At 50.2% G+C, this 26,525-nt stretch overlaps 1 protein-coding gene across 1 annotated transcript; it reads right to left on the reverse strand.

The window, feature by feature from the left end:
- Positions 1 to 10,336: 10,336 nt before the first annotated feature.
- LOC147710949 (uncharacterized) lies at positions 10,337 to 14,785 on the reverse strand. Its single transcript, XM_086920077.1, has 2 exons — positions 14,494 to 14,785; positions 10,337 to 10,950 (listed from the first exon to the last, which is right to left on the reverse strand). Exons 1-2 carry the CDS (start codon positions 14,783 to 14,785, stop codon positions 10,337 to 10,339), a joined length of 906 nt encoding a protein of 301 aa, XP_086776203.1.
- Positions 14,786 to 26,525: the final 11,740 nt, after the last annotated feature.

Consider the following 26,525-nt stretch of genomic DNA (forward strand, 5'->3'; position numbering starts at 1 on the left):
GGGCTACACATCCCACTCCCATTTCTAGGTCTCGCTTGAGACCGCGAACGCTGTCTCTTCAAGACATTTAGTAAGTGGCTTTTAAAAGTGCCACCAGAGGCTTTTGCTGGCCTACTGCTTGCGTTCACAAGCGCGTGCACATGCACAGCTGCCATCTATGTTTTACTGCTCTTATCAGGCTCCTCTGCTCGCACTCCCCCCCCCCCCCCTGCTCCCCCTCCCTCTTTGTCCGTTTCATTTGTGTCTTCTATCACTGTGAATGCTCCGCACTCCCCCTCCCTTCTCCCCCTCACTCTCCATCAGTTTCATTTGTGTCTTCTATTGCTGTGAATGCTTCAGCATCCAACAGGCACACAGTCGTCAGTGCGCGCTTCCACCAGGCACACACACCATCAGTCGTCAGTGCACGCTTCCACCAGGCACACAAACCCCTAGACGTCAGTGCACGCTTCCACCAGGCACACTTCCACCAGGCACACTTCCACCAGGCATGCACACACACCACCATCCGTCAGTGCACGCTTCCACCAGGCACACGCATCGCCAGCCGTCAGTGCAAGCTTCCACCAGGCACACACACACACCTCCAGCCATCAGTGCATGCTTCCACCAGGCACACTCCACCAGCCGTCAGTGCACGCTTTTCACCTGGCACACACACCACCAGCTGACAGTGCATGCTTCCACCAGGCACACACACCACCAGCTGTCAGTGCACTCTTCCACCAAGCACACAAAGCGCCAGCCGGCGGTGCACGCTTCCACCAGGCACACACACCACCAGCTCTCAGTGCACGCTTTCACCAGGCACACACACTGCCAGCCGTCAGTGCACGTTCCACCAGGCCCACACACCATCAGCCATCGGTGCACGCTTCCACCAGGCACACACCACCAGCCGTCAGTGCACGCTTTCACCAGGCGCACACAGACACACTGAACACTTCCACCAGGCACACACCCCATCAGCTGTCAGTGCATGCTTCTACCAGGCACACACACCACCAGCCGTCAGTGCACGCTTCCCCACCAGGCACACACACCACCAGCCGTCCGTGCACGCTTCCACCAGGCACAAACACCACTAGCCGACAGTGCACGCTTCCACCAGGCACACACGCCACTAGCCGTCGGTGCACGCTTCCTCCAGGCACACACACCACCAGCCGTCAGTGCACGCTTCCACCAGGCACACACACTACCAGCCCACTCTGCACGCTTCCACCAGGCACACTCACCATGAGCTGTCGGTGCACGCTTCCACCAGGCACACACACCACCAGCAATCAGTGCAAGCTTTCATCTGAAAGAGACACGTTAGTGATAGATTCCTTACCTTAGAATATCCCCAGGCGTGAGACTGGATCCGGAAATGTTTGCGTAGCAGTACCCTTGCGCGTCGGTAGGCGTCTTCTGCGGCTCCGCGTCCGTTGTGGGCGCCGTGATGACGTCGTCGGAGTACTTAGACGCCGCCTCCGCGTGCTGACGTCAGTTCTTATTTTTTCCGCGCCAGCAAGCGCAGATCTGGAAAAAGCCGTACTTTAGTCACTTTTTGACTAGACTTTTTGATCCCTTTTTAGGTCTCGTGGCGTTGAACAGCGCGTAAGCGCTGTCTCGCCAGAGATCTATTGTTGCTGGGTCTGCTTCCCAGGAGACAGCACCTGGCCGCACGCATCTCCAAAAAGGCGATCGGCGCAGGCCACGCGCGCGCGAACGTGCTCGCTGTGGCTGTCTCCTGGAAAGCTCCAGCGCATGCGCATACACAGAGACCCAGTCCCCACTGTCTGCTCCCCCCTGTCGCACCGATCGCTCTTCAACCATCAACCACAATTCAGTGCTCCCCCTAGCCACACGCTTCTCCGGGTACAGCAGACTCGCTTGCGCCACTGCTTCTTACCTTCCCGTGAGAGCCTGACCTCCGGCTCAGTCCTCGGTGTTGAGTTCCTGAGCTCGACGTCCGTCTTGCGGGATCACGGGCTGAAATCCTCCTCCACCTAACAGAAAGAGAGGACAGCGGGGCATCTGTAGGGTCCCCGCCGGACGCTTGCAACCACAGGGCGCACTCCGGCTGGCATTTTTTCGGCCAAGGTTTACGTGCACTCTACTGGACCCGTCACGGGAGGGGGCGTTGTGCGTCGCGCGCGTGAGCTTCTACCGAGACAGCTCACGTTGCGCGCCTCTTAGGTTTCGGTTTCGTTTATCTCTTTCAGTGTGATTGATCATCTTGAAAGCGCTCTGAGCTTTCTTCAAGAGTGAGTAACCCAGTGTTTGAACTTACAAAGCCACTTTTAAATTCTCTCTACCTGCCTACCTTCCTCCCTACCCCCACCCGTTGTCCGTGCCTTCCCCGCCCGCCCACCCTCCTGTTATCCGTGTCGTCTCTCCGGCCACCTCCCCCAACCCTCTTGTCTGTGCCTTCAAAATACCCCCTCATTCTCCCTCCCATTGTCTGTGCCTTCCCCACCCACGCGCCCTCCCTTCCGTCGTCTGTGCTGTCTCTCTGCCCACCTCTATCATCATCCTCCCTCCCGTTGTCCATGCCTTCTCCGCCCGCCCTCCCGTTGTCCATGATGTTATTTCTTTGCCCCTCTTCTGACATTATTTTTATTTATTTATTTATTTTATTTATTTTTTGTCCTCATTTGCCACAATGATTTGTTTCAATGATGAAGTCGAGTGGTATACGAGCGGGGTGCTGTCCCAGCAGATATTTTAGCTGGTGGGGTTCAGATTTAACTTTCGATACTTAACCCTCAGCTCCTCCTTCTCAACCAACTTTATTTCACCAAACGAAAACCAACCATAAAAAAAGAAAGTGGAACTTTCCACAATGATACCTGGCCCTGGGGTATGTCCAAGTGGCTTAATCATTGGACCCGGGGAAAAAAAAAACCCCGGAAATTCAATTTGCCCAATTTAGTAGATACCAAAACGTCTTTTTATTTCAGTTACTAGACCTACCCAGGTCTAATCTGGAGACAGTTAGAATCGAGGAGTACCAGTCTTCTACTGTAGGGGGCAAAGAATCTTTCCATCTTCTGCATATCTCCCTCCTGGCAAGCAAGATAGAATAGAAAACTAATTTCTTCTCTGAGCTATGGAGACCCTCCATAATGCCAAAGATAATCAGTGGGAGATCGAGGACTATGTTCGAGTTCAAAGATAAAGACAAAGTTTTTTTTATGCCCTCCCAAAAAGTTGACAAAGCGGGACACTCAAAAAACATATGACAGTCCGAAACAGCTACCTCCCCACATTTAGGGCATGCTACCTGGCTCCCCTGTGTAAATTTCGAAAGCCTTAATGGAGAGTAGTAGGCCCTGTGGATAGTAAAGATGTGATTTCTACGGAGCCAAGATGGTTTCACTACATCCCACAACATTCCACAGGATAGGCTCCAGAGCGTATGTAGATTACGCCCCATTATGGTTGATGACCAACGGTCCTCTGGTAATGAGAAAGCTCGAACCCTTTCCTCCATAATCAGGTTGTACCATGCTGAAATTTCCTTTTTAGCGGGAGGTTTATCGACCAAGGATGATATTAATTGGCTGTAACCTCCTATGGGGAATTTATTTCCACACGTTGTACGAGAGGCATATGCGTGGGACCAGCTAGCTATTTGCATATATTTAAATCTAGCAAAGTTTATGCCAATGATGTTTCTAAGACACTCCCACGGGAGCAGCTCTCCTTCTGTGAACAGATCCCCCCAAACAGCCAACCCAGCTTCCTTAATTGGTATCGCTAGACTGTCTCTCAACCAAGCGGGAGTCTCAGGGAGATCCCACAATGGAGTCCTGCTGTTGTAATACCCTACTTTAATGGTTTTAGTTATCTGTGTCCACATTTTGGCCATTCCTTGCAAGATCTTCAACTTAACTTTTTCTAAAACTTGGGGTCCCCAAACTTAAACAAAAACCCTGAATGGCTAACCCCTTCACCTGTGAGAAGGGTGGAATACAAAGAACCGGCCCCATACCCTGATGGATTTTTAAGAAACACTCTGACATGTGATAGTTGAAATGTCCATGCATATATTTAGAAGTCTGGGGCCGTGATTCCACCTTTTTCTCTGCGCCTCCTAAGCTTTTTCCAGGAGATCCTCGAAAGGCGGTTACTCCAGATAAAGGAGTTAATATCCGATTGTAGTTTATTTATTAATGAGGGATCAAAATATAACGGAATTGTGTTGAAAAGAAAAGAGACCTTAGGTAAAATAGACATTTTAATTAAATTAACCCTTCCTAAAAATGATAAGGGAAGTTGTGCCCATGACATTAATAATTTACGGCATTCCTTAGCTACAGCTACAAAATTTATCTTGGCGATCTGATTGATATCTTTGATGATGTTAATACCCAGGTATCTCAACTTATTCCCCGGGCGTATCATGATATCTGCTGGAATCTGCTCTACGTTCCAAATCATCATCTCTGTTTTGTCAGGGTTGATCTCATACCCAGAGATTTCTCCAAACTCCGAGGCCAACTTTAAAACTACTGGAAGCGCCGTGTTTACCTCTGAGGTGTATACCAGAATATCGTCGGCGTATAGGGCCACCTTTCTCTCCCACCCCTTATGAACGGTCTGATGTTAACATTCTCCCTTAAACTCTGGGCAAATGGTTCAATGTATAGATCGAACAAGAGTGGGGAGAGAGGGCAGCCCTGCCTAGTACCTCTCGAGATGTTCAAGGACTCAGATAGAATGCCATTTACCAAAATACAGGCACTCTGATTCTGGTATAGAAGGGTAATTGCTCTCCGCATTTTTTCACCCACGTTGAACTTCGCCATGGCCTCCGACAGGTAAACCCAGTTCACCCTGTCAAAGGCCTTGGTTGCGTCCAGCGTGAGGACCGCCAAGGGGAGGGACTCCAGAGAGGCCATATCTATTGCCCCTATTAGATCATAAGTTAACTCGTATAATTGTCGTCCCTTCACGAACCCTTTCTGATCTTGATGAAGGATTTCAGGAGCCACCATTGCCAGTCTCTTAGCAAGTATTGTGGTAAAAATCTTATAATCCACATTTAGAATTGATATGGGTCTATACGACCCACATGCTGAAGGCGCCTTTCCAGGCTTTAGGATTAGGGTTATAAAAGCGTTATCCCAAGATGATGGAGGGCGAATACCGTCTTGTAGAATTTGATTAAATAAAGTTGTCAAAAAGGGGGCTAATTCTTGCACCAGTGCTCTATAGATTTCTGCGGGAAGACCATCCGGTCCTACAGCCTTCCCTTTTTTTGCATAATGAACGGCTTTTTCAACTTCTCCCTCTGAGATTATACTATCCATATACTCACTCTGTTCACTCGAAAGAGTCGGCAAAGCTATTTGATTCAGCCATTCCCTAATTTGGTCAGGTTCAATTATTTTATCTTCATGATAAATCGCCTGGAAAACGTCTCTAAAAGCCTGTCTTATATCCAGGTATGATGATCTTGGGATGTTAACCGTGAACAAATCTACGTTACGAATTTGATCGGTTTTGGATTTCCATGCTAATAATTTACCTGCGCCCTCACCGTATTCAAAATGGGCAATCTTACTAGCGTCCCATCTTTCTTGAACACGCTGGTTTAAGATTGAGGTTAATTGCCCCTTTAGGGAGAGAAGCTTATTTTGTAGATTTAATAATAGAGTTGCCGAGGAAGCCCCGTTAGCATCAATATCATGTTGAACTTTAGCTATGTTTGCTTCAACCGAAGCAACGGCCTCCCTATATTCCCTCCTTCTATAGGACACCTTAGCGGTGATAAGGCCTCGTAAAAATGCCTTTAGGGAGTCCCAGACAATACTATTATCAACTGACCCAACAAGCTCATTGAGAAAATGCCGGACCTCCGTTTTAAAAGATAAGATGTCATCGGGGTGGGAGAGCAGGGAACGATCAAATGTCCATCTCCTACATGAAGCATTGGGAGCTACTAATAAATCCAATACCACGGCCGCATGATCAGATAAGTGTATGGGTAAATAATGAATATCTTTAACGCCAGCCACTAAACTCTGGCTGACCAGTACGAAATCAATTCGAGATTGATGATGATATTTATAGTTTCCAAAGGAGACCCCCTGCTGAGTCCCAGACCTTTCCCTCCAGACGTCCACGTATCCAAACTGCTTCATCGAGCTAAGCAAAAAAGACCTAGATTTTGAAGGGATACGGGACCGATTGTTTTGGGACTTGTCCAAAATTGGATCATGTACGATGTTAAAGTCACCTGCGAATATTTCTGGCTCAGGGAAAGATAAAAGGTGAAAAAAGATGGTCTCTAATACTGAGGGGTCGTCTTGATTCGGTCCATAATACCCCACAAAAGTAAATTGAGCCCCCAAGATGTTTAATAATGCAATGACCCATCTGCCCCCTGGGTCAGCCATGGAATTTAACAATCTTGCCTTTAGCTGTTTTTTAAAAATCAAGGATACTCCCCTTGTATTTGTACTTTGGGAGGTGGAAACCGCAAAGTCAATCCACCTATTTTTCTTAACCCATACATCTAACTCAGCTTGGATCAGGTGAGTTTCCTGGAGCAGAATAACCTGCACGTCCATATCCCGGAGATACTGAAACAATTTTCTAGCTCTGGGTTTAGTCCGCAGCCCAATTATGTTCCAGGAACATATCTTTAGATTAGCCATCCCCAACGAAAAAAAAGATCAGCCAAGTTCTTACCATATAGTAGTGCTGAGACCCGGGAATACCGCTATACCACTTTAAACAAGGCTCTAACCAGAACAGACTCATCACCAGGCCATAAAGTGCCCACTGAACTTAATAGAACAACGTATTGAAGTGACAAATGAGAATTTTTTTAACTTTTAACCCTCCCCCCACCCGACCTCCCTGCCCACTCCCACCCCCCTTCCCGTGGAGAACCCTAGATATATCTAACCGGATCAAATCCAGTAGATGGCACCCCCCTGCGGACCTCGACTAACACACCCGATCCCAACCTAATCTGAAGCCCAACCCTTTGTGTAAAGGCCATTGTAGCCTATTTTATGTGTTAGAAGGTATGAAGGATAAAGGTAATAGAATGACCAAAAATTATCCTCACTTATTTATTTTTTATTTTTCTGATGTTTCTCAGTGTGTAAATGCCAGGTTTTTTTTTCCCTTTTTTTTTTTTCCCCATCCCGTTTTGCTCTTTTTTTTTTCTTCAAGCGCCAATTCTCTAACTATATTCTTAAACAAAGAAGGGAGAGATCACAAGTTGCATTACTAAGGTCCCTTAAAAACACGATCTCCCCTACAGTACAGAAGCCTTTTTGCCCAGCTCCAACAAAAGCTCATCCGCTGCCTGCACTGTCCTAATGTTATTCATCTTATTATTATGCATAACTTTTAACGCTGCGGGAAATGTTATCTTCGCTGTAGCGCCCCCCCTTCCTGAAAGCGTCTAAGCGCCTACCTAGTTCCCACTGTCTCTCAAATGTAACCCTGGCTAGGTCTGATCTTATTTGAAAAGAGAATCCCTTCCCTGATAGAGATTTCTGTTTAAGGGCTTGATTGAGAATTTGTTCCTTGAGGGCATATGTATGAAAGTTAATCAGGATCTTACGAGGTTTAGTCCTTTGTGGATTATGTTTAAAGGATTCTCTGTGCACCCGTTGGATGTCAGTGGTGAGCTCCTCCATTGAACATCCCAGGCTTAGTGAATCCTTCAAAAGCTGGACCATGAACTTTTTAATTTCAGAACCCTCAGATCCTTCAGGCACAAAGAGGACCCGTATGTTACTGCGTCTGGCGATGTTCTCTAACACCTCCATCCTGTCCTGCAGGGTTTGGTCCTCTCTCTTTAACTTCACTATGTCTTCTTCAGCTTTGTCTACATGCAGCGACAATACTCTCATATTCTCTTCTAATATGCCTGTTCTTGACGCCAGGCCCTCTAGTTTGGTATCAAGGGACTCGTAATAACTCCTCATCTTCGCTTGATTAGCTGAGGACTCCTCAAAGCCCCTCTTTATATCTTGGGAAAGTGCAGAGAACATTGCCATCAATGAATCTGCTGTGATGCCAACTGCGGTATCTATTTGTGTTAAACTAGCAGAGACACTCTGCTGCTGCTGTACAGGAGTCTGCTGTAGGAGCTCATTTCCAACTTTGTTTACTATGGGGCATTCGCCTCTTGCTCCAGTTACCAACTCCTCTATAGGTTCAGAAAAAATCATAGCGGAAGTTCCAGCACCATCTGTTCTTGCCGATCAGGACCTGTACCACCCCTTGGACTTCCGGTGCTATTCATACTCATGTTCCACCTCTCTTCAACCAAAGTCGAGGCTGATGATAAACTGGTTGCTGCTAGTGATACACTCCCGTTTCCTAGAGAGTCTAGGATATCAGCAGGGAGTTCAGTTTGCGGCATTATAGGCATTGTGGATACTACACCTTCATATGTTGAGGGCGGGAGGGTAGTTGTGCCCAAATCTAGGTCAGTAGATGGAGCCAAAGACGAGCTCAATATAGGGAGAGAGTTAAAAGCAGCATCATGTTCCCTTGCAAGCGATGGGCCAGCATATACGGCATCGTTAAGGGCTGCCATTTCCTGGTTCTTAGAAAGGCGTAACACTTGCGGCAAAGCCTTAAAATATGAGCGCAACGATGGTGTAATTTTAGAACCTAGTTCTGTAACATTGACGCTCTTAGTATTTGCCTTCGTTTTAGCCTTTAGCTTAGCAGTGTATGAGCGAGTGCCCTTACTCTTCACCTCTGCTGTTAAAAAAGAAGATCCACTTTTCTTCAGTGCTGGTTCCTTAATTTAGAGGGTTGCTAGCGATTTCCCCCCTCTCTTACCACCTTGCCCCCTAGACCTAGTCTTAATCTGAGGGGGAGAACTCAATTCTGGGCAGCTCACCTCTTGGGGATCCCCCTTACCCGCTGCTAAAACACCCTTCCTCCACTTCGGAAGCCACTCTCACAGAGGGTGCTGACGCTGACAGCTCACAACTTCTGGTGGAAATGCCACAAGAAACTCTCACCAAGTTTCGGGCTCTCCTCCCCCTCCTCAGCTCCAGGGCTGCCGCAGACCACCGCCGCAGTATCACAGGAGGAAGCTCACTCCTCCAAACAGCGTGCAGCGTCTCCTCACCCTCGCCGACTCCAGCCACATCAAAGGAAACTACCGCGGTATCACGGTCATCGAGCACAGACGCCGGGTCAAAGGGAGATGCCGCAGTACCGTGATCACTGATCCCAGACGCCGAATCCTGGAAGACTGCCGCGGTAACGCGGCCGCTGCAGCAGGGCATAGACACGGTGAAAAGACTCCCGCTTCCGAGGTGCACAATCGCGCAATGAACCACTCCACGCATCAGCTTTGCGTAAAAGGCCATTTATTAGGACAGGCATGACCGATTACAAAACATAACATTATCAACTTTAACAATCCCCCCAACATTCTGCCTTTCAACCGTCATCCACTCACGTGCTCCACCATCCATTCCCAAATCACACCACAACCTCTTTGCATCCCATTCACTTCCCCTTTCCACTTCCCGACTCCTCGTTCATTTCCGTCCATCGCACTCCCGTCTACCACTCTCTCCCATCCTGCGCCTGTAACCCCCTCCCTGTAAGGGTGATTCTGCCCGTCATGGACTCCCCACCCCTCCCAGTTCCCGGAACGTCTCCCCCCTTGCCATCCTGTCCTAAACTGGCACGTTGCCCAACATGGCAACCATAACAACACCGCACCAAAAACCCTTTTACTTGTAGGGTGGGCGGGTGGCAAAAACCTAACTCTTCCCTGAGGCACCGGGGACAGGAAAAGGAAGTTGTTCCTCTCCTGTCCCCCCATAAGTAGCCTCCTACCTAACCCCTCCCACCCCTGACCTAAACCCCTTACCTAACTTCCGCCCGCCGTGTCCTCGCGCGAACACCCCGGGGGAAGACTAGTCTGTCGACCTGCATTCCCCCGGGGGCCGCATCGCGCAATGAACCACTCCACGCATCAGCTTTGCGTAAAAGGCCATTTATTAGGACAGGCATGACAGATTACAAAACATAACATTATCAACTTTAACAATCCCCCCAACATTCTGCCTTTCAACCGTCATCCACTCACGTGCTCCACCATCCATTCCCAAATCACACCACAACCTCTTTGCATCCCATTCACTTCCCCTTTCCACTTCCCGACTCCTCGGTCATTTCCGTCCATCGCACTCCCGTCTACCACTCTCTCCCATCCTGCGCCTGTAACCCCCTCCCTGTAAGGGTGATTCTGCCCGTCATGGACTCCCCACCCCTCCCAGTTCCCGCCACCCAGGGAACCCCCGGAGGGCGGTTACCTGCCCCACCAAGCGTGCACCTTTCGAACTCAGACTCTCCTACACCAAATCGACTCGTTCCACAGACAACTAATCAAGTCCCGCAGCTCCATGAGGTAGAATGCATTTCCCATGTGAGAAAGGTGCACGCCGTCGTCCCTGAAAAGAAGAGGTTGTTCCAGCTGGAGCCCGTCATGAGCCAGCACTTTAATCCCCCGATCTGCGCAAAAGAGTCTCATAGCCCTATTCAGTTTCCTGCGGGCCCTTTCCACAGCCGCAGGCTTAAGTGCACCCCTCCAAATCCTCCTCGGCACAAACTCAGTCCATACAATGCAGGCGCCAGCCAGATTGTTCTTCATTACCTCCAAGTCCCTCTGCATCAAGTGCGACAGTGACACCCCCGATTGTTTCACTAAGTCATTTTCCCCCAGGTGAATGATGATCAAATCCGGGCAGCCCAGCTGCGACACTTTCTTTGTCAGCCATGGTAACAGTTCACCCCATCTCATTCCGCTCTTACCCCACCATTGCACTTCATGATGGCTGCTCCTCAGGCCCAGGCTACGACCGTACACCTGTCTGGCAGCAGACTTCGAAGCCCAATGCACAAACGAGTGCCCCACGACCCAAGTGACCGTCTTGGCCCCTGGTCCACGAACACAACCTACGAAGAAAAAGATATTAGTACCAAGGCAGACAAGAAACTACGCCAAGCAGCGTCGCCGTCCAAGCGTTGCGCTCCCGCCCTCACTTGCGCACATAGCGCTCGCAACACCGCGACCTCCAGCGACCGATCCTTCTGATCTCCTCCCATGACCAACCCAAACCCGCCGCCGCCGTAGCCGCCCCAATCCGAAAGGAATGCATGCCAAACCGAGCCGGGTCCCTACCCAGCCTCCGCAAAGCCATCCGTAGCACTGCCAACAACTGACCCGACGTCAAACGCTTCCGCGATACATGCACAAAGATCTCCCCCTCCGTCCGCTGCACTCTCTGCCTAAAACACAGCCATTCCCGCACCGGACACACACCTGCACACCCACTCACCGACAACCACACCCATCTACCCCGACCCATCTGGTCAGTCTTGGACCGCCCCAACCAAATGCCCAGACGAAGCCCATCCACCCGCACATCAGCAAACAGCCTACCCGGCGCCCCCCGCGCCCCCAGCAGCTCCGATACCCGAAACGCTCTAAAAAACATCCAGATCATGCATAGGCGAAAAAGCGCCACCTCCCCCCCGTCATAGCAACAAAAAACCAATTCCTGCAAAACCAACTTCAACAAGTCAAACGTGACCGCCTCCCTGGGCAACTCCCCGCCCCCCAACTCAGCCCGCACCCGCCCCCAACCCTTCAACATTCGGCTCAGCAGATCCGAACTAGCCGGATCAAAACCCAAATACAACATGCAGTAAAACGACACACCCGCCAACTTGCCAGCAATCATTGTCTGTGACAGCCCCCTATCCATGCAATCCAGCACAAAGCGCACAACCCGCCTTTCGCACTCTTCCTTTGGCAAACCCAGCACCCCCGCTCCCAGGCCCACAAACTTCCCAAACTCATTCCAAGCCAATCTGTACGCCCGCCTGGTAGACTCCGCCAGCGACCGTTCCACCAAACCCACCACTCTCACTCCCTCCACGCCCAGATACCCTCCGGCACCTTGGTCTTGCAAGCCTCCGCTCCCGGCGCCAGCTCCCTGAAGCGCAGCCACTGCGAACGAGATAACGCATCCGCAATTTCGTTACTTGCGCCAGGCACATGTTGTGCGCGAAACAGCACATTGTAACGCAGACATAGCAGCATGAAACTTCGCAGCAAGCGCAGCACCCTCAGATCTCTCGCTTTCTGATTGTTGACCAAGTCCACCACCGTCATATTGTCCACGTGGAACAACACAGACCTGTTCTTGAACTCCGGGCCCCACACCAGCAACGCCACCAACAAGGGAAAGAACTCCAAGAAAGCAATGCTCCTGCCCTGACGCAGCCAATGATCCGGCCACCTTTCCGCGCACCAGCGACCGTCCCAGAAAATTCCGAAACCAGCCGCCACCGCTGCATCCGAGTAAAGCTGAACCTGCCACACCATCCTGTCCCGCACAAAATCCAACGACACTCCATTGAAATCCTCAAGAAAGACCAGCCACACTCGCAAGTCCGACCGGACCCCCAGCGTGATCCTGACCCTGTGATCCGGGAGGGCCACGCCCGACATGGCCATGCCGAGCCGCCTACAGAAAGTCCTCCCCGCCCTCACCACTCTACAGGCAAAGTTCAACAAGCCCAGCAAGCGCTGCACAGACCTCAAATCCAGCTTCTGAACCGCAATCGCACTCTTCAAAGCATCCTGCATCTCAGCCACCTTCGCCACCGGCAAGCGTGCCTGCCAGGCCACCGAATCCAATTCAATTCCGAGGAACGTCAGACAACAACTGGGCCCTTCCGTCTTCTCTGGCGCCAAAGGCACCCCAAAATCCTGAGCCAACAACTGAAACTGCCGCAGCGCCTGACCACAGTCACCCGAACGTCCAGAACCCACAAACAGAAAATCATCCTAGTAGTGGGACACCAGCCGGTGCCCACAGCGGTCCACAAAGGCCCACTGCAAAAAGGAGCTGAAAGTCTCGAAGAGCGCGCAGGAAATCGCACAGCCCATTGGCAGCACCATGTCCACAAAAATGGCCCCATCAAACTGCATACCCAAGAGAGAGAAATCCGCCGGATGAATGGGAAGAAGCCGAAAGGCCGACTTGATGTCACACTTGGCCATCTCCGCCCCCCTCCCACACGACCGCACCAACCCAATGGCATCATCCACCGAAGCGTACAACACCCTCGAGTCCTCCTCAGCAATGAAATCATTCACCGACCCGCCTTCCGGCCAGGACAAGTGATGGATCAACCGGTACTCCCCTCGCTCCTTCTTGGGCACCACCCCCAACGGTGACACGATGAGATCCGCCAAGGGCCACTCCGAGAATGGACCCGCAATCCTGCCCTCCGACACCTCCTTCTCCAATTTACACGCCACTACCCCCGGCAACTCTTTAGCAGACCGCAAATTCTCAGCCCAACGCCTCTCCCTGGGCCCCTGATAGCCAATCCGAAAACCTTCCACAAACCCCCAGTACAAGCGCAACGCTGCCTCCTTATCAGGGTACCGGGAGAGCCATGGACCCATGGCCTCCACCTTAACCGGAGTACGGGCCCTTCGGCCCAGGCTGCCCCCTACCCTTGGCAAATTTCCACTGTTCTGACGGCGTAGCCAGGGTGAGGCACTGCGTGACCGGGTGGCGTCCCCCACACTTAGAACACTCATGCTTGAATTTACAGGAGGGGCGGTTGCAGAAACCTCTGTTAAACCCCCAGCATGCTCCTGAAGCGACCGGCTTGTATTGCTGACCCGCTGAGCCGGACCACACGGGCTGGCTCCCCTGACCACTTGGGGTACCCTGGCTACCCGCCCCAGATTGGGCGGGACGCGGCTGAAAGGACCGATACGTGACCGGAAGACCGCTGGCCGTATGAGTAGACGCCGCCGCCTGCGTCGAGGACATCCACTGGAGCCAAAGCTCCTGATCCACATCCCCCCACGGCTTATCCGGGTTAACACTGACCCGAGCCCTGAACTCTTCGTCATAGCTCAACCAAGCGAAACCCCCGAAATGCATCTGCGCCTTCCTTATCACGTCCATGTATTTAAACAAAGCGATAGCCCGATCCCCATGCTTCTCACAATATATACTCGCATAAATCAGAAAGGCAGAAGTCCAATTCTCTATAGTAACCGGCACCCTCGGCCGCCTGGTCAGTTCCCATTCCTCCTCCTTAGACCCCTCCTTCGCCTGAACCTCCCTGTGCAAAAGCTTGAACACATCCACATACTCGTGCCTCCAAATCCTTGCCCTAGTCTTCTCCGACAAATGAGACCCCAGGGGCACACCCAGCCCCATGTACGGCAACTTCTTCCTCAGTTTCTCCACCCCACTCACACCCTCCTCCTTCCCCTCCAGGTCTTCCACCTTGTCCGTCTGCGCGCTGGCTGTCGCGACCTGCTTGCCCCAGCAGCCTTCACAGGCTCCCCACCGCCTTGAGCTCCAGCCCGCACAGACCCCTCCCCCACCCCCACCGACCGGCAGGGCTTCTTCCTCCCCCCGCTCCCCCCATCCAGCCAGGCGTCCCACCAAGAGCCCTCACCTGACAAAGTTGCAGGAGCCTCCCGCTCCTGTCGCCGTGCGTCCGCCGGCCTTGACATCCCGTTGGTGGCCCGACCGGCGCCATCTCGTGCCTCCTGAGAAGCACCAACCTTGGTAGCTGCCCCCTTAGCCCTGCACACACGCCCAGGCTCACGCAACTCACCCTCTTCCAACTCATCCTCATCATCCTCGTAATCCAACCATTCATCCTGAACATCCAGCGGCACCACCTCAGTCACGACTCTTTTAGCACCCTTCCCTTTCACACCAGGCGTAAATTCACACTCCAACATGGTCGGTGCCCGCTCCCTCGGTGGAGGGCAGGCCGCCGCGGACCCCCCTGCATCTTCGTCACGGCGTTTGGAAGCCGTTTTGCGCCCCGCCGGCCCACCCCGGCCTCTGCCAGCCGACCCTGCTGGCTTGACCCCCCCCCCCCCCGAGCCGTATGCGCTCGGGGAGGCCCCGGTGCCACCAGGTCTCTGATCCGTCAAGGCAGTCCCTGCATTCTCCACCCAGACCCACTGACTGTGCGACCCAGGGGCCCCCCTACCACGGCCAATGGCCGACGACCTGCCTCGCCCTGGTGCCGGGGCCCCATCGCCCACGGGCACCCCTCCCATCTTCTCCTCCCTGGCGGCACACAGGCGCTGCCACTCCCTCTCATACTCTTCGATGACCCGCCGCTGGTCCCTCGCCCTCTCCTCCTCGGTCATCTGGGCCCACCGGTCAAACATAGACGTCTGCCCCGGCCCTCCATTCCCGGGCAAGGGTGCCACAGCACCACCCGCCCCATGCCCAGCCCCACCCCGCTGCTGCACCTTGACGGGGCCCTTTCCCTTGGAACCATGGGACTTCACCACCCCCTTCCGGCCCCTAGACAGGTCAACCGGCTGCTCAACAGCCGTGAAACTAGCCTCCCCCCCAGACTCCTCCCCCGACAGCAAGAGGGCGAATTCATCCCCAGCCGCCACCTCCCACTCATCAGAGTCCTCCCCCCCACTGCCATCACTGCTCCCCCGTACCCCGCCAATTGGCTCAAACTCCTGGACAGTCCGGCCCGAGACGCCTGCAAGTCCTGTCCCTGCACGTGCCCATCAGCCTCCAGCTCGGGGCCCTCCGCCCCCCCACCCCCCTCCGGGACCACCTCCCCCTTAGCCCCGACCTTAGCTGGGAGACTCAATCTCCTCCCTCCCTTCTTTGGGGGCTCCTGCACCTTCCTGGCCTTCCCCCTCCTGGGCCCCCCATCCCTCGACCCAGCAGGCTCCTCCTTACAGGCAGCCACCACAGCTGCCACTCCCGCCGACGCAGACCTGGTCGTGCGGGTCATGCCGACCCAGGCCTGATCCAGGACACCTGGCTGGAGGAGATCTGCCCTCCCGGCCCGGCCAAGCACAAGTAAAGCAGCCCTAACTGCCTCAGCATCAGGGACAGCCATTGGACAAAAAACGGCAAATCACCCTCCGCGAGATGCGTGAGGATCGGCAACCCGCTCTGAACGTCCGCGAGATGCGTGACGTTTGGCACCCTACACTCGCCGCCCGGAGCACCCGCTCCGATATAAGTAAAAATACACTAAATCACAACCCGCCTAAATGCGCCGTACACACTAGCCTACTCGTCGTCCTGGGACACCAAAACGACGACCCACGCTAATTAAACACCACCTACCTAAGTCACACTCCGCCTACGCTCACACAAAAACCTAACTCTTCCCTGAGGCACCGGGGACAGGAAAAGGAAGTTGTTCCTCTCCTGTCCCCCCATAAGTAGCCTCCTACCTAACCCCTCCCACCCCTGACCTAAACCCCTTACCTAACTTCCGCCCGCCGTGTCCTCGCGCGAACACCCCGGGGGAAGACTAGTCTGTCGACCTGCATTCCCCCGGGGGCCGCATTCAGTTCAAAATCTGCAGGTTTTGACACTTTTAAAATTTTACCACGATTGAAACGGACAGCAATGACTTAAAGTGATGGAATTATCTCGACGAGTGCTTTCATTAGTTAAATCGGATCGGATCGAGTCAGGCTGGGTCACCGGGTAAAGTAAGCAGAAGCCCGCATCACGGAGCACCACGGCAGCTCAGCCGTCTGCCGCCATGTTCTCCCTCCATTCAAAAATGCCTCTTAGGTTTCTGTTTCGTTTATCTCTTTCAGTGTGATTGATCATCTTGAAAGCGCTCTGAGCCATCTTCAAGAGTGAGTAACCCAGTGTTTGAACTTACAAAGCCACTTTTGAATTCTCTCTACCTGCCTACCTTCCTCCCTACCTCCACCCGTTGTCCGTGCCTTCCCCGCCCGCCCACCCTCCTGTTATCCGTGTCGTCTCTCCGGCCACCTCCCCCCACCCTCTTGTCTGTGCCTTCAAAATACCCCCTCATTCTCCCTTCCATTGTCCGTGCCTTCCCCACCCACGCGCCCTCCCTTCCGTCGTCTGTGCTGTCTCTCTGCCCACCTCTATCATCCTCCCTCCCGTTGTCCATGCCTTCTCCGCCCGCCCTCCCGTTGTCCATGATGTTATTTCTTTGCCCCTATGTAGTACGCTTGTTGTAGAAATAAGAGATGAAATCCGAGTTGAGGATTTGCCATAAGTGGTTTAATGTCAAGAGTAAATCAACCCACGACCAGCAAAGATGAGTAACAGGCTCGTAATGGTCGTGACATAGCAAACATGGCATTCTAAGAACACACAATAAGAACTCGCATATAACATTCCTTAAAGCGAACAAGAATAATAAATGCAATGCATACTACACATCCTTCCCCTAATAAATAAACCTAAATTACAGATAAAAATACAGTTACAGATAAAATACACTTACATAAGAAAAAAGAAACACTAATTCAAAACATAATCATGGAGTCTCACAGGAACAGATCTGATTCTGCGACCAACCACCCTACCATCCCCGGCACCAATGGTATTGGAAACAGGTTGTAAAGCGGGAAGAGAAGTAAGATTATGTGAATCACCATAAGCTAATAACGAAGAATCAGGAACAACATTTGCAGAACGATTGACAGGAACAGATGGAACAGATGGAATCATTGAAGACTCTCCAACACCAAACCAATCAGTACTCAAATCATCGGATAAATCCGAAGTCTGCTTGTTAGAGGAAATAATCCTTGCTTGTTGATCAGAAATCTTAATGAGAGCATTCTTGTTCCACCAACCTCTTTCAAATAAAAGAGCTGCAGATCGAGAGACTTTTAACACTTTGACAGGAGCAGAAAATTTGGATTGACCCTTAGTGATTTTTACAGGTTTCTTAATGATAACCCAATCACCCGTAACAAGAGGCTTTTCTGTAACATGCATACATTTGTCGTAATTGCCTTTGTAACTCTCCTGTTTCATCTTAACACGTTCACGAATCTTAGCTAAATCAACATTGACAAGAGAACTCTTCATCAACCAAGAAGGATTCAATCTAGAAGTAGGAATCCTACCCCGAAGTAAAACAAAAGGAGATACTCCTGTGGTACTGTGCGGGGTACAATTATAGTTCCAGATTTTCTCACAAAGAAATTCAGAAATATCAAGTTTATTAGCACAAGCTGTTTGAACAGCTTCCTTCAACAAACGGTTTGCTCTCTCTACAAGACCATTTGATGCAGGACTGTAAAGAGGAACTAAAATATGCTTGACGTCTAAATTATCTAAAAACATATTCACCTCCTGTGAAACAAAGTGTGAACCGTTATCGGAAACAATTTCATGTGGAGTACCATCAATGACAAATAAACGCTTTAAAAATGAAATCACAGCACCAGAATTTGGATTCTTAACAAAAGAAAAATAAATCCATTTAGAAAAGTAATCAATGGCCACAATCAAGAATTTAAGGTTATCATTAAAAATAGAAAATGGGCCAGAAAAATCTATGGCAATTTTCTGCCAAGGAGCCTCAGGCCATTCTACTGGAACAAGTGGTGAATTGGACAACTTCCAATGTTTATCTGAGCATAAACATTGTGGACATTGGTTGACAAATAATCTTACCTGATTAAAACCACTTATTGGTGGCCTGGTATTGATAATTTTATTTGTGGTACCAGTAATCCCGGGATGAGTTTCATTTGCCACAGAAATAATGGATTGTCTGATGCTAACAGGTGGGACAAATTTGTCTTGCCTAAACAAAATGTCACCTGACACAGACAACTCAGATGCAACTTGTGCATAATGTTTCTCCTCCATTGACATACTTCTATCCCTGGGCCAACCTTTAATCAAAAATCTCTTAACATTCAGTAGGCAAGAATCGTTATCCATGCCATTTAACCAATCTTGTTTAGTGATCTTACTTCCTTGAAGAGCATCATCAACTGCAAAAACACACTCTAGATCAGAATTAACTGACTTACATGTGGACAAAGGAATGCGTAATAAACAATCCGCACGGATGTTTTTACCACCAGGTAAATATTTTATCTCAAAATTGAATTCTTGGAGTCGTGCCAATAATCTAACTAAACGAGAAGAAGCTCTATTGGAGGAACTTTCACCAAGCATATAAATTAACGGCTTATGGTCTGTGTACAAAAGAAACCTAGTTCCCCAAATATACATTCTAAATTTTTCCACTGACCATGAACATGCTAAAGCTTCTCGCTCTATAGTACTGTAATTGACTTCAGCCGAAGTCAAAGAACGTGAAGCAAATGCAATGGTGCATTCTTCACCATTAATCATTTGACTAAGGACCGCACCTAGACCACGGGAACTAGCATCCACTGTAATGATGCTCTGAACACCATGGGAAAAAGGCTTGATGGCAGGAGCAGAGAGAATCATATTTTTGATGGAGTCAAAAGCAGCTTGAGATTCTGTAGACCATACATATTTGGCATGTTTTTTTAACAGATCTCTAAGCGGTTGGACTACTAGTGCGTAGCTCCTGACAAAACGAGCGTAATATTCACTTAATCCCAAGAATGCTCTCAACGAGTCTTTATCTAAAGGAGAGGGCGCATTTTTAATAGCTTCCAACAGAGAAGATTTGGGTTTAATTCCATCTTTTGAGAGGTTGTGGCCCAAATAATCAACTTCATTTGCTAAGAATTTGCACTTCTTCTTGTTGATGGTAAGACCATGACTTTGTAATGACTTTAAAACATATTCCATTAATATGTAATGTTGATCCAGAGATTCAGAATGTACCAAAATGTCATCTTGGAACGCTTGAATTCCCGGACAATTATTAAAAATGGTATCCATTAATCTTTGAAATATACTGGCTGCAGAAGCAAGCCCGAATGGTAGCCTTTTATACATATGCACACCAAAAGTTGTAACAAATGTTGTAAGAGGCTGAGATTCTTTAGATAATGGAATTTGATGGTACGCTGAGCGCAAATCAATAGTGGAAAAATATTTGCTACTACCGATATTGGCCAGCATATCATGGATTTTTGGCAAAGGATGCACATCAATAACAATGTTGCGATTGAGCACCCGAAGGTCTGCACATAAACGAATTTCCCCAGAAGGTTTTCGTGCTACGACGGCAGCAGAACCCCATTCTGAAGATTCAATTGGACAAATAATGTCTTGAGCAATAAGAGATTCAATGTGCTTCCTTAAATCTTCTCTAACAGATAGAGGAACTGGACGTACCTTCTGGACAACAGGACAAGCGTTGTCTTTTAATTTAATATTATGCTCAAAATGTTTTACCAAACCAATTCTGTCTTCAAATACAACTTTGTATTTTTCTAAAACATTGCAGAGAATAGGATCATTACAATAATCGAAGACGGATAGAATAGGTAGATCACCCAAGGCAACAGGTTCGGGATGACCAGGCTTTAAAATAATACCAAGCCTGGCTTGATCTTGCCAACCCAAAATATCCCTGCCATTCAGTGCAACATAAATTTTGGTATAAATTACTCGCCCTTTAAAATCTATGTTATCAGGAAAATAACCGCGCATGGTTATATCAAAACCCCCAAAGGCTTTGGGATTAACATCAGTAGCAAGTAATTCTTTGTTATTCCAAGAACACTGAAAAGTACTTTCATCTAAAATGGTAATGGGAGATCCTGAACCAGCCATAACTTGTATTGTTTGTATACCAATTGAAATTTTACAAATAGGACCCTTAATACTGAAGTCACATAGAGCATTAATCTGAATGAAGGATATGGAAGAAACATTTAACGCATCGCAAATTTCTTCTTCAGAATAAACCATATTAACTTTAGTCTTATCTCTAGGTAAACGACATGACGCAGCAAAATGACCTATACGTTTACAATTAGAACACCTTTTACCTTGTGCTGGACACTTAGGGTTGTTTCCCACATGAAATTTTGAACCGCACCTGTAACAAAATACATTAGATTTTGGTTCATAAACTTTTTTGCCAGTATTGCGGTTAGAAACAACATTAACATTACAATTATCACTAGATGCCTGTGAAACATTACAAACATTTGAAGAAGAGGCATGCTGAGCTAAAATTTTTGAGGAAACAACGGAACACTCAATGCTTTTCGCAATTACAATAACTTCATCCAATGTTGGATTTTTACATGTCAAAATCCGCTCCTGGATCTTTTTGTTGAAACAATTAAAGACTAACTGATCACGCAGAGCAGTTTCTAAATAGGTACCAAATTCGCATTTTGATGCAAGAACACGTAGGGTTGCCACATAGTCTTCTATAGACTCTTCTTGTAACTGTTTCCTTTTGAAGAACATATGTCTCTCAACCATGACTGATGGATCATCTTTAAACTGTTTGCCAAGACGCATTAATGCCTCAGTATAAACATTCCAAGTGTCCTCATCAGTTGGAGCTTGAACAACTGCTAAATTGTCAAATAATTGTTGACCAGCGTCTCCTAAATGGTTGAAGAGAATAGCTCTTTTTCTCGATGCAGGATAATCCAAAGCATCTATAGCTTCCAAATAGTTTGTGAATACTCGTAACCATTTGTGCCATGGTGTTGGAGGCTTGCCAGGAGCAATTAAAAATGAAGGAGGTGCCACAATCCCATTGTTATTATTTCCTGAAGTTGCCATAAGAAAATAAAATTAAATAACAATTTTAAGAAAATTCTTACTTGTCAGCCTCTATATGTATTGTCTGCTCACACAATCTTCTTGTCTAGACAAAAACCGAGTATAATTTCAATAGTCGCGTAGATCTGACAAAGAATTCACCGTCAACATGAGAAAATGGCCGTCGACATGCTTATCTTGGTGACGCTGCGCGCTGGAAGCGTAAACAATGCAGGTTGCTATGGAGCGCATTCAGGTTGCTATTGAGCGCATTCAGTAGTGACGTCTTAATAATCGACGTGCTGCGCGTGTGCAAGCGGCGCGTGAACAAACAACAAGTCGGCTTGGTTCGCGAGACCAGAACGCCTCTCGCGTTTGAATAAACGGTGTTGCAAGGCCAAAGTTTTGAAGATCGCTTTCAGGTAATTTGACAAAGACGAAATAACTTACAGTTTTTGTTGTAGTCCCGTTAAATTAGGACGATGTTTCAAAGTCAAAATCCAAATTGCCTGAATCGGTTAAGACACAGTGGCTTTAAAGTTCAAAAGTCGATCTGCTCACGTCGGTGGGTTTGATCTTAACAAGCTTCAAATCGTCGCCAATAAATGTAGTACGCTTGTTGTAGAAATAAGAGATGAAATCCGAGTTGAGGATTTGCCATAAGTGGTTTAATGTCAAGAGTAAATCAACCCACGACCAGCAAAGATGAGTAACAGGCTCGTAATGGTCGTGACATAGCAAACATGGCATTCTAAGAACACGCAATAAGAACTCGCATATAACATTCCTTAAAGCGAACAAGAATAATAAATGCAATGCATACTACACCCTATTCTGACATTATTAAACTTGTGGTTTTTTTGTTTGCTCCTTCGCAACAAGTTAGTAAATTTTTAATCTCTGCATGATCAGTGCCGCCTTGTCGCTCCGTCAGTCTCCCGGTTTGCACAGGTTTGTTGTAAAATTAAACCTGGTGCTGGAGGTGCGGGGTATCGGACATCGGGCTACCATCTGCAGTGACACTCTCCTGATGGTGCTTAATCACTGCTAGTATTTCAGCCCCGCTGGGAGGGAAGGGTTGTCGAACACGTTGGTAGTGCTGGCCACCAGGTAGGCATTTCCCCACATTGTCTCTGCAGGGTATCTTTAAAGATGCCAACAGGTGATGGCCCCAAATTTTGCATCTACAGGGTATTTGCAGACTAAACCCTAAATTCTTATTTTGAAGCTATTTTGAAGCTACTCCCTGCCTGCTCACACCAGAGGCTGCAGAAGACTTGGCCTTTGTGTGGCCAGTAAACTACATTTCCCACCTGCACCGTTGCAGGGTTACGTACCTCTTTTCGCATGCCTCTGCGCGCACACAAACCATGGCAGACCGCAAGACAGTAGATTGGGTGTTTCTAGGGGGCCGACAGCATTTTTTCCCCTGCCTTTATGATTACCACTTTATTTGCCTCTGTGCAGCAGCAGCTTTGTCAGATGCACTGCTGCTGACTGAGGTGTTCAGGCACCTGCTGAGTTGCATGATTAGCGAATTAAGGCATTGGGGGATCTCTCTGGTGTGAGAGCTTCATTTTCAACTGTTGGTTGGAACTGGCGGAGGGTGAGGAGGGGTGGCCGGGCGTTCGCCTGTATCTAGTTTGTGGATGAGAACTGCATGCAGTGTCCCTACTCTGAGACCAGTGTTCCCAGCAGAACATTCTATGGAAATGCCAGGCTACGCTTTCTCTAACGTGGGGCAAGCCAGGCAAAGACATTTGGGCCTCCGTTTCCACCAGGTGGAATAAGGAACTTTGTTTGCTGGTAAGTGAGCCATGATAGTGTGCAATTCGTAAATTTTTATTTTTGCAAAATTAACTGCACTGATCATGGATCAGTTGTTCGGAACATTTCTAAAAACATACTTTTTCTGGTGCTGTCTTCCTGGTTATCTGTCTAATTTTTAAGCATTCCCCTTCCATTGTAACTTTCACTTGAATTGTTGTCCTTGTTTGTACATGAAGCCTACCCCCATCCATACCAGTATTAAATGGAATACATTACTCATGTTTAATTGTGTATGCTTCACCTTGATTCAAAGGTGTCCGTTCAGGTATTTACAAAAACAAAAATAAAGTTTCAAATACAAATCAAAACGTTTACATCAATATTTACCAGGAAAAATGTACTTTGTATTGTAAATAAAAATTGTATTAATAACTAGCAAAGCCAGTTGAAGGTATTCCTACTACATATTGCCTACAAAAATATACTATATAGCCTTATCACTAACAGCCTACACTGAAAAATTATTTAGAAGTACTACAATAGATTGTGAAAAACAATATCAAAAGCAATACCAAAATCTCTAACTTAAATACTGCGAGACCTATTGCATTGCAAATGCTTGTTGATCATTTTTCTTGAGTCTTGCGACTCCGGACGGTGCCAATAGGGATGCCAGGTTTCAAGCCTTGTGAGGATTGCGACCGACTGATGTCGGTCACCGACCCTCACCGTCGGTGTTTCAACTGTCTGGGCGTCGACCACGACGAGGAGACCTGCCCCGACTGCCGGGCCCTGACTTCGAAAGCTAGGTAGGAACGGTCCCGCAAGCGACTCGAACTCCGGCAGTCGGCCCGCGCCGCGAGAGGTCCCGGTCCCACAGGAGGTCGAGGGACAGGTCGCAGGGTCGAGCCATCACAGGTCCGAGAGTTGACATCACTCCTCCAGGTCGAAGTCGTCGTCAGGTAAGCACAAGAAGTCGAAGAGGCGTCATCGCTCTTCTGACTCCCCCCGACGATCGCGCGACGCATCCGGGTGTTAGGGTGACACCGCCCACGCGGCTCCATCGGAGTCGCGGGCATCGCGGCCTGCTCCACACCCTCCGGTCCCTGGGCAGGACGCGATGCCCGGGGGAGATCGAGCGTTTCCTCATGGTCATGAGGTCCCTCTCTTCCCCGACGGGTTCCGCAGTGCCTTCGGGCCCAGCGGACCCGTCTGGGGCCCCTAGCGGGTCGGGTGCTTCGGCCCCGACGCCGCCGGCGCCTTCGGGCCCGGCACCGCAGGGCCCCACTGGATCCGCTTTGGGATCCGGGTCGTCGCCGGTTGACCTAACGACCTCACCGGCGCTGGTCCCTCAGGTGTCCCCTGCGGCGCCGTCCTCGGGCGGCGCCGTCCCCGATGCCTCCCTCGCTCCGGTTCCGGCGTTGGAACGGCGCCGCTGGGCACTGCTTTTGACGCCGCTTGAGGAGTTTAGCTTCTATGATCCGGCCCCATCGTTTGACAACCCTGATTATCAGGGGATGGGTGAATAGGAGTATTGGGAGGGGTCTGAGGTCCCTGTGACCCGAGAGTGTCAGTCTCAAGAGGACTGGACAGGTGGACTTGGGAATGCCAGTGGTCTGGACACCTCACCAGACACTGGCTTTGTCTCGTTGTCTCGCCTCCTACCGTGTCTATGGAGGAGGGGGCAACCTACAGTGTGGTGTTGATGAGGGCGGCCAAGGCCCTGGGCCTTGAGCTCCCCGTCACGGCCATGAGGACTAACCTCCTCACCGAGGTCCTTAAAGCGCAGTCTAGCTCGGCCGAGCCTCTGCTGCCGTTTAATGAGGCCTTGACCGACGTCCTTTTGGGCACTTGGTCCAGGCCCGCTAGGGGTTCGCCCGTAGATGAGAACGTGGCCAGACGCCACCGCCCGGCCCCGGGCGACCCATGTTTCCTGTCCACCCACCCCACCCACGAGAGTCTGGTCATCTAGGCGTCCAATTCCCAGACCGGGTTCCCGTCGGCTCCGCTGGACAGGGAATCCAAGAGGTATGAGCAGTACGGCAAGAAGGTATTCTCATCCCTTAGTCTGGGACTGCGGTCTTCCAAAACCGCATGCCTCTTGGGCCGCTACACCCACTCTCTGTGGGACACGGTCGCGGAATTGCTGCCAGAGTGTCCGTTGGAGGTACGGGCCAAACTCGGCCAAGCCCTTGTGGAAGGCCGGGATGCAGCAAAATATTGTATCCGGTGTGGGCTGGATACCACTGACTCACTAGGCAGAGCGATGGCAACGACGGTGGCGATTCGTCGCCACGCCTGGTTGAGGTCCGCCAACTTTTCGCCCGATGTCCAGAATACACTGATGGACATGCCGTTTGATGGCCGTCGCCTTTTTGGCGACAAGGCAGACCATGCGCTTGAGCACTTTAAGGCCTCCAGGGCTACGGCCAAGTCCTTGGGCCTCTCGGCCCGCGCCAGCAAACGGGTGCCTTTCGCTCCTTTCGTGGCCAAGGAAGCGGCGCCCCCACACGTGCTGCCAGCCACGCACCGCAGACTAACATCCAACGCGGTGGCGGCCGTGGAAATCGCCGTGGAGGCGGCCGGGGACAATGGCGAGGCCAGTCCACACCCTCCCCCGCAGCATCCGCCTCAAAACCCTCCTAGTCCGTGCTTTTCGGCCCATGTGACGCCAGTGCGGGGCAGGGTTCGCCATCACCACTCCCACTGGCGCACTGTCACATCGGACAGGTGGGTGCTGCAAATCGTCCGAAGGGGCTACTCCCTCCTCTTCGAGATGATCCCTCAAGCCATGCCACCGCAACACCACCGCGTATCGGGGGATCATTTGCGGCTTCTGCAGGAGGAAGTTTTGTCCCTCTTGGCCATCGAGCGCGTTCCTGGGCCAGAAGTAGGATGTGGTTGCTACTCCCACTACTTTCTGGTACCCAAGAAGGGCAAAGGGGGACTACGCCCTATCTTGGACCTACGGAACGTCAACGGCTTCCTCCGGCAGGAGAAGTTCAAAATGCTGACTCTGGCTCAGGTCTTAGCTGCCCTGGACCCAGGAGACTGGATGGTAGCGTTGGACTTGCAGGACGCTTATTTCCACATCCCCGTCCTGTCGGCCCACCGGCGCTACCTGCGGTTCACAGTAGGCCACGAGCACTTTCAGTTTACCGTGCTCCCCTTCGGCCTTACCAGCACCCCACGGGTGTTCACGAAAGTGATGGCGGTGGTCGCAGCTCATCTGCGCAGGTTAGGGGTTTCAGT

Source organism: Lissotriton vulgaris, chromosome 5 (genome assembly GCF_964263255.1).
Source record: "Lissotriton vulgaris chromosome 5, aLisVul1.2, whole genome shotgun sequence".
Lineage (NCBI taxonomy): Eukaryota > Metazoa > Chordata > Amphibia > Caudata > Salamandridae > Lissotriton > Lissotriton vulgaris.

Excerpts from the sequence above, each read along its gene's own strand:
- LOC147710949 (XM_086920077.1), bottom strand. The coding sequence starts at position 14,785 with ATGTTGGAGTGTGAATTTACGCCTGGTGTGAAAGGGAAGGGTGCTAAA. Across the intron at positions 10,951-14,493 it reads GGCTCCTGCAACTTTGTCAG|GTTGTGTTCGTGGACCAGGG; the intron begins GTGAGGGCTCTT and ends TTTTCTTCGTAG.